Source organism: Pungitius pungitius, chromosome 13 (genome assembly GCF_949316345.1).
Source record: "Pungitius pungitius chromosome 13, fPunPun2.1, whole genome shotgun sequence".
Lineage (NCBI taxonomy): Eukaryota > Metazoa > Chordata > Actinopteri > Perciformes > Gasterosteidae > Pungitius > Pungitius pungitius.
In genome coordinates, this window is record NC_084912.1 from 12,809,151 (window position 1) to 12,826,571 (window position 17,421).

A 17,421-nucleotide genomic window follows, 5' to 3' on the forward strand; every position below is an offset into this window, starting at 1 on the left:
CCCCCCCCCCACCAATAGTAACTGCTGGGCCTCATCCACAACAACACTGCTTTTTAAAGGAATTTGCATCTGGATTAAAAACTCTATTTCATCAGAAATTACGTTTATGATCTAATGAGTGCAGTTGGACCTTGGGTTCTTCTAACCGCATTGACCCTGAAAACACCCCACAAATAAGACACAAAACCACAAGATGTTGTAGTATCTCTTCAAATATTTATATATTTCTAATATACGCAGCACTTTGTCCATACACACACACACACACACAAATATACAAACAAAAATAAACATAAAACATGTCCTTTCAGACCGTCGATCCACAATGCCAAACCAGCTAAGAGAGGTAAAGAAAATGACACATTTTGGAAATCTATACAATGATCTTAAATTATTTAAAGCTTAAGTAATCAACAGAAACGTATATATATATTTCCCCAATTTAAGCATTTTCCTCTCGCCTCTTGTCCACTTTCTTAACAAACTGGTGGAAACATTTACACAATCTCACGTGAGGGTGTTCGAGAGAAGAGAAAAGGTTGCTGATTTTGTACCCTTTTATATATTTCAAGGAGGAAATGTACACATGAAAGCAAGAAACACGGTAAACAAACATGAACATCATATCCTGCACAGGCTTGACGCTGCACACAAAGGGTCCTGGTGGGCTGAGAAGGAAAAAAACAAGTCACGATAACACCACAAAAGGAATGACGTCATGATATAAAAAGCAATATTCCCTTCTTGTAAACACGTCAAACACCAGGTGTGGAATTTAAGACATCATTTTTCATCACAGAAAGCTTACCGCAGTTAAAACAAAAGCCCAACATCATCTTCACAGCCGTGTTAAGACAAATCTTATATGAACCATGACGGAAGTGACCTATTGCGTCTCATATTGCTTTCTTAAGTAGATTTATAGGAAGAATTAAAACAAAAAATCAGCTCACGTAGAGAGCACACGGCATTGTCTCCACTTGAACTAAATGGTAGCTGATAAAAAAGTGCTATACTGACAAACTAAAGGTATCACAGGCAAAGTGGGAATGTAAAGAATAGCTGCATGGACCCATGAATGGGTTAAGGAAAGCAATGTTTAATATGAATAGTGTTTCCTGGACTGATTAGTGTAGTGTATAAGATTATGAAACAAGCTGTAAACCTCATCAGTGCAGGAAACGCTAATGGTCCTGACCTCGGTCAGCTGAACACGACGCTCTTCATCACGCCCACCCGCCTACCACATTTTGTACTCTCTCAGCTCAGCAACGGGACATTCTCGAGATTCCTTCTGCAGCTTCAGGCATCCAATGCGGTCATTTCTCAGAATTTCAGCAAACTATATCAAGTAGTGAAAAGGTTTTTAGTGCATTTCACCGTTTAAGTCAGTAAAACACAAGAAAAGAGGGACCTCCGCCGTGCTTCTAATAAATACATGAATATCGATATGTCTTAATGCAAGAGGACAGGTTCAGCCAAGGCCGGTCAAGGCAAAGGAGCATCTTGACAGCAAAAGTCACAGCCGCATAGATACTGTCGAGGTCAGCATCTTTCTAGCATGCAAAAGTAGGACAGGCCAACAGGCGACCCGCGGAGCGACTCGCCCCTCCACACAGCGCTGCCGGGCCGCGCCACTCGTGTGCAGACTTGAGTTGAGCAGACGGCCCAGCAGAGCGGCGTCTCACTCCCCCAGAGCGGGTCACCGCCCGGTGACAGACGCGAGGAGGGGCTCGCTCCCTCCCTCCCTCGCTCCGAGCCACTGCAGCTAGTGGGATGCGCTCGCCGAGCCGCGGGGGGGCAATCTGTCAGACGACGCTCTACGGGAAGTGCGAGCCCCGCCGGGAGAGGGGGGGTCTTCACACTTCAGGCTTTGGCCAGATCATAGCAGCTTACCAGGAAACAGGAGAGTCAACAGGAAAAGATCGGCACAACATAAACTCTACAGCAGTCCCCCAAATAAAATAAGACTTAACAATTTAAACGCACCCTCAGATATGCATTTTGTATATAAAGTGTCTGTTGCAGCCTCAGCCAAATATTCATCCATTCTCCCCAACATTCCACTTCAGTATGTTTATAAATATATATTTATATACTATTATCATAAATACTTCATGATGCTGGGAGCGGCTGTGATAGAGTTTGTTCAGCTGGGGATGGCTTTAGTTAAAAGTTAGGGAGATTGAACCCATGCTGACACATCCTCCTCCCTGTCATTGCAGAGAAGAGGAGGAGGAGGAGGAGGAGGAGGAGGAGGAGGAGGAGGCTTCTCTTGCCGAGCAACAAGTAAACAGTACAGTAGTAAACATCAGACAGAGTCAGCCTGCAGCGTAGCTGCTCAGGAAGGAGTAGAACATGGGCAGCTTCATGCGCTGCTGGTCCCGCCGACACCACGCCATCACCGTGCCCTCGCTGTTGGCCGTGTAGAGGTGGTGGCCGTCGCAGGAGTACGTCAGGCTAAGGCACGGGAGGGGACATTATCATCGGCACGTGGAAAAAAGGTGTGAGCAGCATCACGTAAAAGCAAAGAATAGCCAATGCTAGCTGAGGTACCTGATGATGGGTTTGCTTGACTTGGAAAAGGTGATCTCTCTCACTGGTTTCAAATCCCAGGTGCTCCACAGCCTTGGAAATATTTTACAAACGTAAAGAAAATAACACTATTTTGAATAAATTCATTGTCTCGAGAAAGGAAACAAAAATGTAAAAAAAGAAGAAAAAAATGCATATGTCAGAGAGGGCAGATTTTTCTGGAATTTCAAAGGACGGCAGGGTTGTTCAGGTATGTAAAACCGACTCACCTGACGACGCCGTTCTCCAGCCCACCGGCGATGACGTTGACGGACACGCCCTCCGGCTGGTTGGAGAAGGCCACCGAGCAGATGATCTCTCTGCAGTGGACGTGGCCGATGAGGTCACCGTTCACCGTCCACAGGCGCAGGTCGCTGCCTCCGCCCACTGGATGCACAGGATCACGCGTCACGCCACCATCGTGTAAGACAACAAACTAGGAGGAGACAGACGGGGATCCTCACCTGAGTCACAAACCGTTGCAATGTCACCCGTGGTCTCGCTGGCAGACACTGCAGTCACCGGGCTTTTGTGGCCCGTGAGGCTTTGGACATAACAGAGCCTGAAGAAACATAGTGAGAGACATGCAAAAGAGATTAAAGCTTTGTCTCACACACACACACACACACGCACACACACATGCAAACACCTGTTGAGGTCCCACAGAATGCAGGTGCCGTCTTGGCTGACACTGATGAGGATGCTGTAGGGTTTGCAGACAAACAGGCTGGTGACTTCCCCTGTGTGTCCGTAAAGGTGAACCTTGGATTCCACCTCCATCTCCGACGGCTATGGAAACACACGTATCAGAGACCATAAACAGAGCTGTACGGGACTCGGTAACAATGGGTGAGTTACCTCGGCTTTTACCGTTTCATAAAAACTCTAAATGGATGATTTTCTGAGCAGCACAAATCAATTTCTGTTGGAACACCCTTCACAAAGAAAAAAAAACAATATCTAGGTGCCTGTTGGGAAGGGCCGATGAAAGTCGGAGCGCCTCTCTGATGACTGAACTCCCGCACCTCTAATCCCACTTGTAGGCTCGGTGGAAATGTGTTTCAAGGGCAACTGTGATGTGACTAATGAAGCCGAGCGTTTGAGCACGGTGAGGCGTTCTGAAGAGGGGTAGGGGGAGAGGGGGAGGGGGGTAATGGGAGGTGGGTGGTTGTTGATGTGGAGGCGGAAGGTTAGAGGGGGGGGGGTGGGGAGGGGGGTGCGTCGCCATGGAAACCCACCGTGGTGCTGGTGAAACGGTTGCTGTAGGCGGTGATGACTCCGCACTTGCTCCCCGTGAATAGCTGGCAGCCATCAGGCACCCAGGCGCAGCTGGTCACCTGCAGGGGAGAGAGAGAGAGAGAGAGAGAGAGAGAGAGAGAGAGAGAGAGAGAGAGAGAGAGAGAGAGAGAGAGAGAGAGAGAGAGAGAGAGAGAGAGAAGAGGAAACGAGGAACCTGGAGTTTAACGTTCAATCCCCAGCAAAGAGCGGCGCAACCCTGAGAGGAGACCAGTAAGGCCTTTGGCTTTCAGGTGCTCTGCTATCATTCCAACGGGTGGTTACCTGGTGCAGTTGAGAACACTGAATGAAGTTGATGGGCGGTTCACTCTGCTTGCTCTTGAGCCTCAATATGTTGTCCGCATAGCCCCAGCTCAAGATGGCCGACCACTGGATGTCCGTGCTGTGCATGCTCCGGACCCCTACGGAGCAGGGAGCGTTAAGTGGGCGGAGTCAGCGGGCCGCTGTGCAAAGCGCGCGGTGGTCGTCCTACCCTGCTCCTTGCTGTAAATCATCATCAGGCAGAACTTGCGGGACAACCCGCAGATGGCTCGCGTCGGCAGGGCCAGCAGGGACCCGAACCTCTCCCCGTGCGGTTGACTGAAGCACACCACCGGGTCCGGAGCAGAGGGCGAGCCCACGTACTCGCCCCACTTCAGGCCTTTGATCCACGGCAGTGGGCTCTGTTGGGGGGGGGTGGGGGGGGGGGAGTGGAGTGCGGCGGAAAGAGGAAATTGCCAGGTGAGCTGCGGATCATTTCGTGTGAATAGCCGGCTGCCAGAGTCAGAATAACCCCCCCCCCCCCCCCGCGCCCCCCTTCCAGAGCAGATTACCGGGCAGACTATTTCTTTGGCCTGTTCTCGGGTTTCTCTGAAGGCCAGCTGAACGAGGAGACCCATGGCTGCCGGCAGGTCGCCCTCCATCAAGAGCTTGGGGCCGGCCCGGCTGAGGTGGGAGGCGTTGAAGAGCTGCCTGGGGGTCTGTCCGTACGTTTTGATCATCGTCTCAAGGGCCCGTCGCTGCACTGGGTCCTCTACAGCCGACACGTCCATTCCAAAATACGTCTGGGGGAGATTAGACGATGGGCTTTTGTAAGCAACGGGCGACTTTCCCGATTATTCAAACCTTGAAATAAGCAGCTACTTACAGCCGGGTGGAACACATTGATGGCGTGGACAGCTGCTTTGCCTTTCTGCTTGAGCCCGAACACGAGGTCGATCCACTGGCACAGTGTCTGGGAGACCTGGTCCGACTCCAGAGCTTGCCGGTGGATCAGGATGAAGAGGCGCGGGTCGTTGCGGGCCCATGGCGGCAAATTCACATGATTCACTCGCTCGCCATTTTGACGAACACCAAAATCGAAACCTGTGAAGGTAATTAAATAAAGAGAATGTTTTACCACTCTCCACATGAATGGGTATATGTGAAGATGTTATGCTGGTGGCAATGATAGGTACATGGAGTAAAGGCACAGAAAATCATTACCCTCTCTGTTGACCAGGAATTCCGGGAGGTAGAAAAACTCCGGGATGAGCTCCTTAACGTCAGTCATAGACTCGAAGGAGGACAGGCGCCACGTGGTGTTCATGGAGTGAAAGGTCCGGTCCGGGATATCAAAGCTCTGGTCTGATTAAGACCAAAGAAAATCAAATTACAGATTCAACGCAACTGATTGAAAAGATCCCCTTTCATGACCTCAGACACCGCGCTGGCTGAATACATTTACAATCACATGAAAAGACGCCCCAGAGGATCAGAGGACGGAGACGGATGAATGAAAAAATAATTAATGAGAGAGGAGGATAGAGAAAAAAATAAATAAAAGGAAGGGCAAGGAGTTGATCAGAGGAAAGTATAAAGATAAAGTAACCTTTTAGGGCAAATACGTGAGATGCCACGCGACTATGGCTACGCAATGCCCTGTCACAAGTGACATCAGGACAATCTAGCTTTTTACTAATAAAATACTTGACATCAAGTCTAAGATTGAGCTTTGTGGAGACATTTGAAGAGTTAGATCAAGCGCTGGCTTGTTGTAGTAACTAAAGATACTGTATAAGACAATGCAGCTGGAGGCTTCTTCTTCCTTAAACGTGGGACTCACCCTGGTAGGCGAGGAACATCTTGGTGAACGGAGGCATTCGAACCAGGAAGTGCAGCACAGTGCCGCTGTTGGAGTAATGGGAGCCGTAGTGGTACGGCTGGACGGGAGGCATGGGGTCGTCTTCACGAACGCCCTTCTTGTACTCATCCTCGAGGTACTGCACAACACAAAACAACCCAGGCGTCTTTTCTTACCAGAACACCCAGTGCACTCTGCAAATGCTAAATATGAAACAGGCCATACCCTGTAATTGTCCACATATCGATCTTCTTTCTCTTTTGATTGGACAGCGATGGGTTTGATTAAATTCCTGCATGACAACAGAATGCAAGCAAAGTAGAAATGAACCACGACGTTCCTCTGTGACGACTGAAAATTGACCCATTAGAAATGTTCGTCTTCAGAGAGAATTTAAGTCATCCAGCTAATCAAAAGTTCGATAAATGCAACAATATGTCAAAATAACTTCATTGGTCTGGTTTTTAATCTTAACCTTGAATCCATTTGAGAGTTATTTTAAAGGACCTTTTTATACGGAGCCAAAGACTGATCTTTAAAACATTTTACAATCTTATTTCGAGAAACTGAATAGACACATCAAATTCCTTTCCAACAACCACTGACCTGTAGATGCTTGTGTCCTGCAGATCGATCGTCTCGCTGGTGTAGTCTCGCAATATAAAGGGAAACACTGGGTACTGCATGAGGTCGTTGAAGGAGCGGCCTGCATGCTTGTTCAGATGTGTCAGGTACTCGAAGTTGGAGATCTGACCCGAGCCCCACAGCTGAGTGAGTGCCGTGATGTTTCCGTGCTCCAGCAGGTTGGGCAGGTCAGAGGTCAGGATGTTGTGGTAGACGTCGTCGCGGAACTAAGGCGAGAAACAAATAGAACCACGAGTTGTTTCCGTCCCTGCAGTGACGACTCCATTGAAAGTACTTACTCGCAAATGTAATGAGGGCTCACAGCCTTGTTTCCTGTCATGTCTCCAGCATTGAATATCAATAAATGCAGAACATAATACCACTTTAGATGTGGAGGAGGTATAATGTTAAACGTGTTCATCGCCTTAGCATGTTCTGGATGAAACTCACTGCAACAAGCAGCTCAGGCTGATGGAAATGTCATTGGCTTTGTGGGTATTGTGTCACAAACTGCACAAAGTACTGCACAAAGCAAAAATGTGACAACAATGGCGTCAGTAGTCAGAGGATCACCAGAAAGAGTAAAGTTCATCATGATGGACAAATGAATGCGACAACCCATCTAACAGTAGTTGGAGCATTAAAACGGGAAATATCTATATCAATTTCAGTAGAAACTAATTCACTGGGGAAAGTTATTAAGCTTTTTTGAGTCCACAGACAATTCCTTTGGCTTTTATGCTTCTGAATTGGAAATACCTGCTGCAAACCCCACATTTAATTAAAAGTATTTTTCGCCCAACCGTATCATAACACTGTATAAGTTATTTACTGAAGTGCTTTTTATGACGGTACTGTAGTTATCAACATGCCTGAAGGCACAGAACATTCAGAGAGCTGAAGGATACTGGGGCAGAATACCAAAAAGACATTTCAGTAGCTGCATTTTCTTTAAGGTACGAGACTTTTTTGATTTTTGATCATAAGAAGGCTTTCATATTCCACCCTGTGCAGCTTTATATTCAAATAAAACATGGGCCAAATGTCTCTCTTAAGATGATATTATTATTCTTCTTAATAATGAAGGGAAACTCCAGAACATCTACTGTCCGTCATTCATGAAAAACATCCTCTGCTTTTGTTGAAGCCAACTTTCCATCCACAACAACGCGTTGTCCATTTTCCTTCTAAGACCTCACCTTGGTGTTGTCAAAGGCTATCAGCAGGGTCCTGCCGTTGGTGAGGAATATCTCCACAGCGTTGTCCCTTAGCTGCCACCAGCGCTTGTGCACCTCCTTAATCTCCTCGTAGGTCCAGGAAAAAGAAGGTGCCTCGGTCTCCCCGTGAAGGCTCTGTCCCAAACACACAAACACATCTGGTGTTGAGTCGCCAGGCGGTGACCCTCGGCCCCGCCCCAAATCCTGAGCAGTCCTCTGGCTTTACCTGGTTGTCGTGGGCGTCAGCCGCGTTGTCCTCCACAAAGTACATCCCAGACTTTCCTGTGACACAACACGGGGGGGGGGGAGTGAACAGAGAACTCAACGAACAAAAGCTTCCCCCGCTGAATGTGAAACAAACAGAGGAGAGCCATACTCTGCGCTGCACATTAGTCTTTGTGCCCGGTGACCGGCTGACTGCATTATGCACAGAGCAGCTGTGAGAGATGGTCAGTGTCTTACCCAGAAGTAGCTCCCCTGCTGTCTCCCTGGAGGGGGCGACGCTGATGCACCGTCTGGTGAACCTGAGGACAAAGAGACATTTCTGATACAAGACTCACATCTTCTGGATAAAGCAGAGGCACTCATCACAGTAGCGCAAGTTAATGAGGCATTAACGTGCCTTCTTAAGATCACCCTGTGCTTCTCAGAGGGATGTAATGTGCACTGAAGGCTTACAGGCAGGAGCAGGGAGAGAGAGATAAAACACTTTACCTGATGGGCTCGCTGGTGGCTTTGTCTTTGACAGTGGAGGAGAAGGAGGAGTGGGTTTTATCCTCCACCAGGAAGGACAACGGTGGCTTCACTGTATCTTAACAAGACACAGAGGTTAGATTGAGAGTGCTGAAGACACAATACCACGAGAAGCACTTTTTGCCATACCGCGAGCAGTAAAAGGGTTCATTCACCTTCAAACTTGCGTCTGTCTTTGAGCAGGTATTTGTTAGGAATGGTGAGGTAGCATCTCTGCAATCGCCTTCGCTCCCGGTTTGGCCCTTCGGTGGGGTCCAGCTGCCACGACGTTGGGTAGGAGGTCTGGTCGTACCAAACCGCACTGAAACAGACCAGCAAATCCCTCTCAGACTGTTTTTTTTTTGCCATGACCTTTGCCATTTATGTCCTCTTCAGAATCAACAAAAACGTTGGTAATCGCTAACCTTTTCATGGATTCATCCCAAATAGTTTGAGAATCATCCAAAAGGTAGAATTGTAAAATACAAAACTACAAAGGTTAACATACCAAGAGGGATGATGAAGACGTTAGTATGGTCACTAATCAACATGTTAGCAAGCCGATATTAGCATAAAGCTCTTAATTGTGCATTAGTAAAGCTTGGCAAAGCTTTTAATCATCATCACATAAAATAACTGAATTATTACTTTGTTTGAAACTTGCATTAACCGCTGTGACAGATGACCGTGGATGCCTACCGGTCGTGCGTGAGCTGTTGCACAAGCTCCTGCCAGTGGCGGCTAGCGCTGAGGTCCGTCTTATAGAGTCCTCTGATGTGCTGGATGACTTTTTTTCTCTCCATGCCTTGTCGCAGAGACACATTCTGAGTGATGTCGGCTGCAATCTTTGAAATGTCCTTGGACTTCCCGTCCAGCCTTTGGATGAGACTGTAGAGAAATAAGAACAAATAAGTGGAGGTGTGATATAATTGTTGTTACCAATCATTTCTTGTACTGAACTTCAATCTCACATCACTAGAACTACTCACTTCCTCTGAGTGTTGGTCATTTTCTTTTCCCATGCCCCTTTGCTGGTTTTCTCTTCTGCTTCATACTTGAATTTTTCCTGTAAAATGAAGTAAGCGAGAGACATGAGCTTGATCCTCTGTCTTTCCAGGTCTGCACAAAAAATAATCATAGTGCTGAACTGCCAAATGTGAGGCATAGAAACAGTTAACAACTAATGTTCGTCTTTGTAGGACTTAACCTCTTTCATGGCCTTGAGCAAGTCTTGCTTGTGTGGGGAGTTGGGTGGGATGCAGCGATGGCCACACAGCTTGAGCGAGGTCATGAAGACACCCACGGCGTTCTGCTCGTCTTTGGTGAGGCTGTCTCTGTGATCGTGCAGCATCTCGTACAAGTATAGGGACAACTTTGGACCATGCTGAGAGAGAGAGAGAAACACATATCAATATTTGCTTGTGTCTGATGCAGGTCGCACACAGTGATGGACAGGAAACAAGCTCTTTTCGGTAGAGTTGAGTTCAGATCAGCCTGAGAGGAGGACAGCTGTTGCTGAACAGCGTGAAAACGTCTATCAGAGTCATTTTAGAGCCGACGGCTCCTCTGCAGCAGTGCAAACGACAAGCAGAGCGAATATAAAGGGAAAAGGGCCAGATATACATCATTTGAGGATCCAATATTTGCTGCCAGAGCTCCAAAAGAACACCCAAGTTGACACGTGGACTACTGGTAGATTTTAATCTAATGAAGCATTTCCTTGCCACTCACCTCCAGGCCTGGGCTGAGGCTCTCCTTAAGGATGTCCAAATGTCTGTGATCAAACACAAACTCCAGCGACTCCTTCCTGTCGGAGAGGGGAAGCGCAGGGCTGAGTGTGTGCACAAGAAGGCGGCCGATTTGAACCCGAAAAGTGTCCCGACACGACCATAGGATCCTTCGCCACTGCTGATGTGGCGCGCCTCCTCGACCCGAGCTGCCCTGTGAGATCACAGCCATTAACACGGGGTCTCACAACATAGCGATTATAACGGAGCAGCTGAGAAAGCGTTCCCAGCGTCAGCATACCAGGCTTATCTTAATCCCGTCCATCATTAGTCTGAGGATGTCTTTCTGGAAGCTTTTCTTGCTGGCAGGCGGCAGGGCGAATGGAATAGGAGAGTGGGAGACAGAGGCGGAGCCACTGTCGTCCTGTGGCTGATCACCCGGATCTGGGGTTAAAAACGGTTGGTCCGGAGAGTCTGGGATATTCAGCAGGTCAAATAGGTCCTGACTTACGTCTGAAATGAGACAAACACACTCAGTCTACGCTCCTGTGAAGTGAAGGAGAGAAATAGAGCGGATTCCTTTTTTTTTTTAATACCGTGGTAAATTAGTCTGTTGATGGCTAGAACCACAAGCCTCTGCAGCCGTTGGACAAACTCGGTCTCGCTGGCCCGAATGGGGTTCTCCTGGCTCATCCTTCTCTGCATCATCTGGTTGAGCTCATCACTGGCTACGGAGCGCATCCGCATCAGGAGAGAGTCGCTCTGCGCCAGCGAGAAACGCCGGCGGCCTACAAGCACATACGATGGTCGCTTTAGGGTACAAACGCACATTGTTTTTGGACTTTTGAGTTCACAGTTTTGCAAATTTCCAATGAATATCCCATGAATCATTGAACCCAGAAACGATTCACTAATCAAAGGGCCGTCCATGATAAAATACTTGACACTGATTAGTGAAGTATTTTAATCATGCACAAAAACGCACACACAAAAAAGGGCACCAGTAGCGCACAAGGGTACCGGGCAAATTAACGCCCGAGCTGAGTGCAGGGCAGAGGGTGAGTTCACAGAAAAAACAGGAGACATGCTCCACGACGGGTGGAGGACGGTCTCCACTGGGGACAACTGTCCGGGGCTACCTGCTTCACAGTGGAGCATGTAGGATGGGGCTCCAGAGGGGGAGGGGAGGGGGGAGTCCTGGGACAGGAAGCTGAAGGAAGGGGAGAAGGGTATCTGGCCATAGGAGCAGTAGTGCTGTCTGGGGATGCGGGGAATAATGGAGTCTTTCATGGCAATGGAACCTTCAGATCAAGGCGAGGAGAGGATGAATAAACAGACAGGTGAAATGCATGGTGGGTAATTCTAACCCGACACAGACAGAGTTTCCACCGGATTTCCACCGTCGCATCAGTACGACACACTCACCCGCAATGCTTTTGCGCTTCTGATGGATGGCGTGATGTGGCGAGCTTGGGGTATTGACAGAGGTGCTCAGCTTCTGAGGTTCCTGATTGGCTGTCGTCTTTATGAACTCAATCGCTGACTGAAGGACGCGGAACTGCAAAGCCACAGCCATCTCTAGAAAACAACAACATGAAGAGAACAGGAACTTTGACAAGGAGTGGACCTGACGAGCTTCGCGCAGGAATCACACAAACAAGTGGTTCAAGAGAACGGGTGGAATTCATCAATATTACTTTACTTTCAATTTACTCTTATCCCTGGCCGCCATGTACAGAAATCTTAAATGTAAACACATTGGTTGACATGACCCAAGTATTTCAGTTTACATGTGTGGGGATTCAAACTAAATCAACCTTTTTGAAACTTCCTTTCAGACCATTCTTCTTCATCCAGGTCTCTGTGTGATTTAGTGATGACAGAGTTGACAACTATGGTAATCCCTCATTCATTCATTCATTTTTCAGCTCCCCTACCGTGACTACAGACACTGCTAAATGAGTTAGATTTTCACCTGCTGATCTTGAATTATTTTAGCTCTCGGTAGCTTGGTAACAAAAACTCTCTCACAAATAGAGCAGAGAAGGTGGCCTTCCATAACATTTTGGGTTTGTTGATTTTGTTAATGATCAAATCTCACAACATGCACCTCCTCACAGGAGCAGGCAGGAATACAGTCGAGTATAATTACTAAAATGACAAACCACCAAAAATAAACTGTGCCACGCACAGAGCCCCAATGCCTTTGTAATGGTTCTGTGATAAAGTGCTAAAGGGGAAGAGATGGCACATTTCAGATGGTACATTTATAGAAAAAAAACGAGAAAAACATTTCGTTGGCAGATGGAGATAGGAGATATTTGTTAAATTCGTTGTTTTATTTCTCAAGTAAGTTTCTATTCTTCAATAGTAAATAATGCATTTTCTTTCTGCAGAAAACATTGACAGCTTGATATCACCCAGAACACAGATTTTTTTATGTGTATGGATTTTTCTAAAATCCAGCCCTCACCCTGTGTGCGGCGCATCTTGCTGGTCTGCATGAAACCCAACAAGGTAATGAGGTCCTCAATGATGCGGAAGTACTGGGACCCTGAGGAGCTGCAGGAGTGGATCGTCACGGCTACCAACAGCTGCTGGATGTCACACACCAGGAGCTTGTAATCATTCAGGGGAATACTGCAGAGGAAAAACAAGAAAAACAAGAAAATATGAGGCACACAGTGTGTGTCTACCACTCATGTACGGCGCATCGATGAACAGGGGGAGGATTATTGATTCAATTCACGGCTCAAAAAGTTTGAGACGAAAACCCGGGAATCCATGGAGGTGTTTGAATGAATAGTGCTCTGTTCTGGCAGCCGTACCCAAGCTCCATGCCATTGAGGGTGGAGAGGGTGTTAAAGAGGACGTAGAGCAGCCCGTGGTCTAGCAGGATGTCTGCCAGCTTTGGGCAGGCGTTGAGGAGCTGCAGCAGCATGCACAGGATGTTGTGCACCAAGGAGTTTTCATACAGGGAGTTCTCAATAAGACCCAACACTGGGATGATACAGCGCTGTCTGAAAGGTGAGATATTTTCCATTTCCTCCAGGTCCAGACTGGGAGAGAATGACAGAGGAGAAGAATTGTGTCAAAGTGATGAAATACTCAGCCCACGGTCCACTAGATTGAGCTGTGCGCTATCCCTGAGCTCACTCTTCCTCCAGGCCCACCGGGCGTCCGAACAGCATCTCCAGGAAGCATTCAAGGAGGCCCTGGCTGCCCTGGTGGATGTACAGCTGGTTGGCCAGCAGCGAGAACCCGTGGTTCTTCAGAAACTTCTCTTTCTGCTCTTTGTGGGCTCTGCTGAAATAGGCATCCAGCAGCTTGGAGAGAGGAGCAGAATAAAATGGCATCAGGGTGCAGTCCTAACACAACACAGTGGAATGCTTTGCTAACAAATCTTTTCTTTTGTAAAATCGTCAGCACAAGCAATTAACAGAAGAGCTTTAGTTTTTTTGGCACCCATTAGATGTCATGCAAAATGTTACAAAGATTCAACTGTATGATAAATTCTGCCAGCATACATAGAGATTAAAAACAATAAGGAAACAGCGAGCCCGGTCCCATCCAAAGGAAAATAAGACTCCCCCTGTTCCTTTAAAGCTCCTCTACGATATTCAAAGTGAAATCAGTGTGATTGGGGCATAGCTTTATATCTCAGAATGGCAGTGGACATTTAAATCAGAACCTTCTGCATCACAGTATTCAGGAGCCATTAAAGAGGACAGAGAACAGACCTTCATGACGCCTTGCTGGATGAGAGGCGACGAGTGGTTGACAAGGACAATGAGGGCGTCTGGCTGGATGAGTTTGTCCATCACCTCCTCGAGCATGAGGTCCGGTAACAGCAGCAGGATGCCCCTCAGCAGGTCATAGAGACCGCAGCAGATCAGCACCAGGCAGTCCTCAGTGCTGGACCTGAGAAACACAGCTTAGAGTTGAGTGCTGAATTACTGTGCAACAACAGCTTGCTGAATCCTGTAGAGCTCAAAATGTATTTTAGGCTACACAGGATGTGAATTTGTTTACAACGTTTAACGGAGGTGAATGTCCTACAGTGAGGTGTTGTGAAAAGAAAGCCTGACTCTGTAACTTTTGGGAAATATTTTGTGAGAGTGAGATTGTGCTCTTTGTCAAAGAACACACACCAACCCTTTGAACTTGTATTTCCTTTAAAACCGACAGAGTGGTTTAAGTTTCAGAACATAAAACGCCTGCCAGGAGGTTGGGATTCAAGCTGTCCGTTTTTGGTTGCCTGAATAACTTTAAATGCATTAACAACTAATTAAAAGAAAAAGGTCATTGTAAAACCAAATTACAAGAAACAATTTTTGGGGGGGAATTAGCCTCTAGTCACCCGCTGGCTGGCAGATCGAAACACACTCAAACTGTGACTGCAGTACAAAGCTTTTTCAAAGTTGGAGGATTATTAACATAACCAAATGCTGTATTTAGATTATGCAAATCCCTCCTCCTTATCGAGCAAAGTGGTCCATGCCAAAGAAATGTCGACTGTCAGTGTTTCCAAGGGAAATTTATAAATTAACAAAAAAAGGTTTGCTATTGGCTAAATAAATAAATATTATAAAGCCTTCTGTTAGAACGTTGTTCTCAATTAAACAAGCCCGCCACGCCTAATATGGCACGTACCCGTCATTGGACTCGGTCTTGCTGTGCGCCCTCTCGTAGCCAGGAGAGTACGTGTAGCTCTCCCAGTCCTCCGGCATGGACCCTCGGTCAGCCGAATTGGGCCAGCGGCCGACCGCCAACGACCCGTTTGGAGCTGGGAAGGCCAGTCCCAGACTGGCCAGGTTGCTGTGGCTCCTCTGGAACGATTGGATGCCTTTCAGGCTGTCGGGGCGCCGCGGCGCCTCGTCGCTGGCCCAGTCGAACCGGTCCTCAGACTCTGCCCCCCCGATGCTGCCCTCCCCCAGGCTGCTCACCTCCGCCGCCTCGTCCCGCTCCTCCTCCACGCTGATGGAAGGCGTGCGCCGGGCTCCTCCCTCCCCGATGTCCTTAGACTCACAGATCGTCTTGGCTGATTCACAGCTGCTCAGAAGCTGCTCGTCGGCGCCGCCCCGCTTTAGTGTCTCCGTGCTGCCGAGAGCCTGCTGGGTGGCGAACGAGAGCCCGTCCCCTTCGCCGGCCTCGCTTGGGATACCGTGTCCGAGTCGAGGTGTCGGCAGGGGGGAGGAGTACGGCGACGGCGCCAGGCTAGGAAGACGCAGTGATTGGTTATCACCTCCCTGCTCGGGGGAAGGAGCTTGGAGATGGCCTGGAGAATAGGACATAATGATTCAGCACTTGTTAACATAAGGAATTGTTGCAAGTATCCCAGCTAAATGGATAACATTTATGTGGCGCTTTCTACTTTTAATTTAAAAAAAGAAGCTCAAATTAAATGAATGAATGAGATAATGAACAACTACTGTTAAGAGCAGCAGTTAGATTACATTAATGTAGGGAACCAAACTAGGAAGATTGGAGGGAGTTTTTTACAAACCCATTACAGGTACTTTGAATAAAACTCTTGTCTGTTAATGTAATTAATCACAGCTCTAAACATGTTTAACTTTTGTTTCTTGGTGGAGACACGTTCCCTCACAAAAGCAGTGCAAATCTTCATTTGTCGTTCCACAGCCACACACGGAAGGATTGAATTTAATCTTCTTCCCCCTGTTGAATGCCCTAGAGCGCTTTGAGGTGTGTGTAATTCACAGCTGTTACCTTCATGGGCGACATCAGTGAACAGAGTCGGGGAGAGTGACACCACAGAGCTGCTGGTGGACTTTCCTCCACTGTTGGAGTGTCTCAGATACATAATGGTCTGCACCTTCTCCTGGTACAGCTTCCCATCTGACACAAAGGGACATCCAAAGAGCTCAGCGCATTCAATTAATGCCACTTTGATTCAGATATGCTGCTCTCGGCGGCACTGCCTCCTCACCTATGTGCAGTGAGAAGAAGAAGCTGGATGGAGTGTGGCAGACGTAGGTGTTGGTGGGTGGGTGAACAGCCAGCAGGAAGTTGTAGATCAGTTTTAGCAAGTCTATGTCCGGGGGCGACCCGAGGACCTCCTGGATGATTTTGATGAATGACAGACAGACTTCCTGCGGGATGGCTGTCAGATGCTCGCCCCGATGCTCCTTAAGACAAACGCGATGCTGTGGATGCAGTAACGGTCTCTACAGAGATAACGTGGTATTACATCACCTCTATGACTGCGACCTACCTGTAACACCTGGCAGGTGAGCAGGAAGCGGTGAACTACCTCAGCCTTGAGGAACTGACGGATGTTGAAGACCTGATAAGGGTGGTGCACCCTGATGAGGATCTCTAAGGCAGCAAGTAGTGTTTCCCACACTCCACACTGGCAGAAAGCAACACAGACAGTGACAAGTCACAAGCTGGTTCTTCCTCTTCTATTTAGTTGGATTGAAAGTAGCCTTATATCCCTAATTGGGATTTGTCGCCTGCTATTGTGACATATAATTGATCCTGTGAGTTCACCTCAGCCTTGGCCCAGATCTTCCAGTCCAACAGGACGTCTGAGAGCAGCTTGATATCCAGCACCACAGCGATGGACTCAGGGTCCAAACGGAACTGACCATCGTCCCCCAGGATGAGGATTGGAGCACTGAAACATCCATCCAGTAAAGTCTGGAGGGACAGAATATGGCCACCACATCAGAAGCACGTCTACCTGGTTGCTATAGTTCTTATCACTCAAGCACACAACTGAATATATTAATAATCACTATCTCTCCAGAGAAAACACAATCCAAGAGTCAATATATTCTCCAGGAAACTTTTTGGAGAGCTTACCACTGCCATTTGCTCCCTCAGCAGCTCTGTATGTATTGGTCAGTCTATCATTTGACCAGTTAAATTGCAGTGGTTATAAACCTTAAAGTCCTTTAGTTCTCTGGTCGATCCGTCAGACAGAAGTTGGCAGTCAGACAGAAGTTGCAGCATAAATAACAAATAAAATCCAACATCTAGAACACAGCGTGTTCCTTTCATTATAATGATTATGAGTGTTTAATATCACCAATCAGTGGTGTTCTGAGCTATAAAATACTGCGTGGAAGCCTAAAGTGAAAAGGGCAATCAGAGATGCTGTGTGACCGTGCAGAAACTCTGTGTT

At 47.6% G+C, this 17,421-nt stretch overlaps 1 protein-coding gene across 5 annotated transcripts in view; it reads right to left on the bottom strand.

Moving 5' to 3' along the window:
• Positions 1–194: 194 nt before the first annotated feature.
• Positions 195–17,421, bottom strand: part of lyst (lysosomal trafficking regulator) — a 48,095-nt gene continuing 30,868 nt past the window's right edge. For 4 of the 5 annotated variants that reach the window (XM_037465253.2, XM_062566432.1, XM_037465256.2 and 1 more), the window contains 35 exons: positions 16,785–16,934; positions 16,507–16,644; positions 16,222–16,420; positions 16,002–16,130; positions 14,925–15,549; positions 14,012–14,192; positions 13,428–13,597; positions 13,100–13,330; positions 12,745–12,911; positions 11,697–11,849; positions 10,868–11,059; positions 10,573–10,784; positions 10,276–10,485; positions 9,752–9,928; positions 9,534–9,610; positions 9,244–9,432; positions 8,721–8,866; positions 8,527–8,623; positions 8,275–8,336; positions 8,039–8,094; positions 7,795–7,947; positions 6,578–6,822; positions 6,197–6,263; positions 5,954–6,110; positions 5,335–5,475; positions 4,997–5,214; positions 4,683–4,913; positions 4,343–4,532; positions 4,135–4,271; positions 3,813–3,911; positions 3,224–3,363; positions 3,039–3,136; positions 2,805–2,961; positions 2,557–2,628; positions 195–2,460 (listed from right to left, as the gene is read on the bottom strand). In XM_037465253.2, coding sequence (XP_037321150.2) covers positions 2,322–2,460; positions 2,557–2,628; positions 2,805–2,961; positions 3,039–3,136; positions 3,224–3,363; positions 3,813–3,911; positions 4,135–4,271; positions 4,343–4,532; positions 4,683–4,913; positions 4,997–5,214; positions 5,335–5,475; positions 5,954–6,110; positions 6,197–6,263; positions 6,578–6,822; positions 7,795–7,947; positions 8,039–8,094; positions 8,275–8,336; positions 8,527–8,623; positions 8,721–8,866; positions 9,244–9,432; positions 9,534–9,610; positions 9,752–9,928; positions 10,276–10,485; positions 10,573–10,784; positions 10,868–11,059; positions 11,697–11,849; positions 12,745–12,911; positions 13,100–13,330; positions 13,428–13,597; positions 14,012–14,192; positions 14,925–15,549; positions 16,002–16,130; positions 16,222–16,420; positions 16,507–16,644; positions 16,785–16,934 — 5,805 coding nt within the window. In that variant the 3' untranslated portion in view covers positions 195–2,321. The remainder of the gene's footprint in view (positions 2,461–2,556; positions 2,629–2,804; positions 2,962–3,038; positions 3,137–3,223; positions 3,364–3,812; positions 3,912–4,134; positions 4,272–4,342; positions 4,533–4,682; positions 4,914–4,996; positions 5,215–5,334; positions 5,476–5,953; positions 6,111–6,196; positions 6,264–6,577; positions 6,823–7,794; positions 7,948–8,038; positions 8,095–8,274; positions 8,337–8,526; positions 8,624–8,720; positions 8,867–9,243; positions 9,433–9,533; positions 9,611–9,751; positions 9,929–10,275; positions 10,486–10,572; positions 10,785–10,867; positions 11,060–11,696; positions 11,850–12,744; positions 12,912–13,099; positions 13,331–13,427; positions 13,598–14,011; positions 14,193–14,924; positions 15,550–16,001; positions 16,131–16,221; positions 16,421–16,506; positions 16,645–16,784; positions 16,935–17,421) is intronic. The other variant, XM_037465254.2, reaches the window with a different exon arrangement.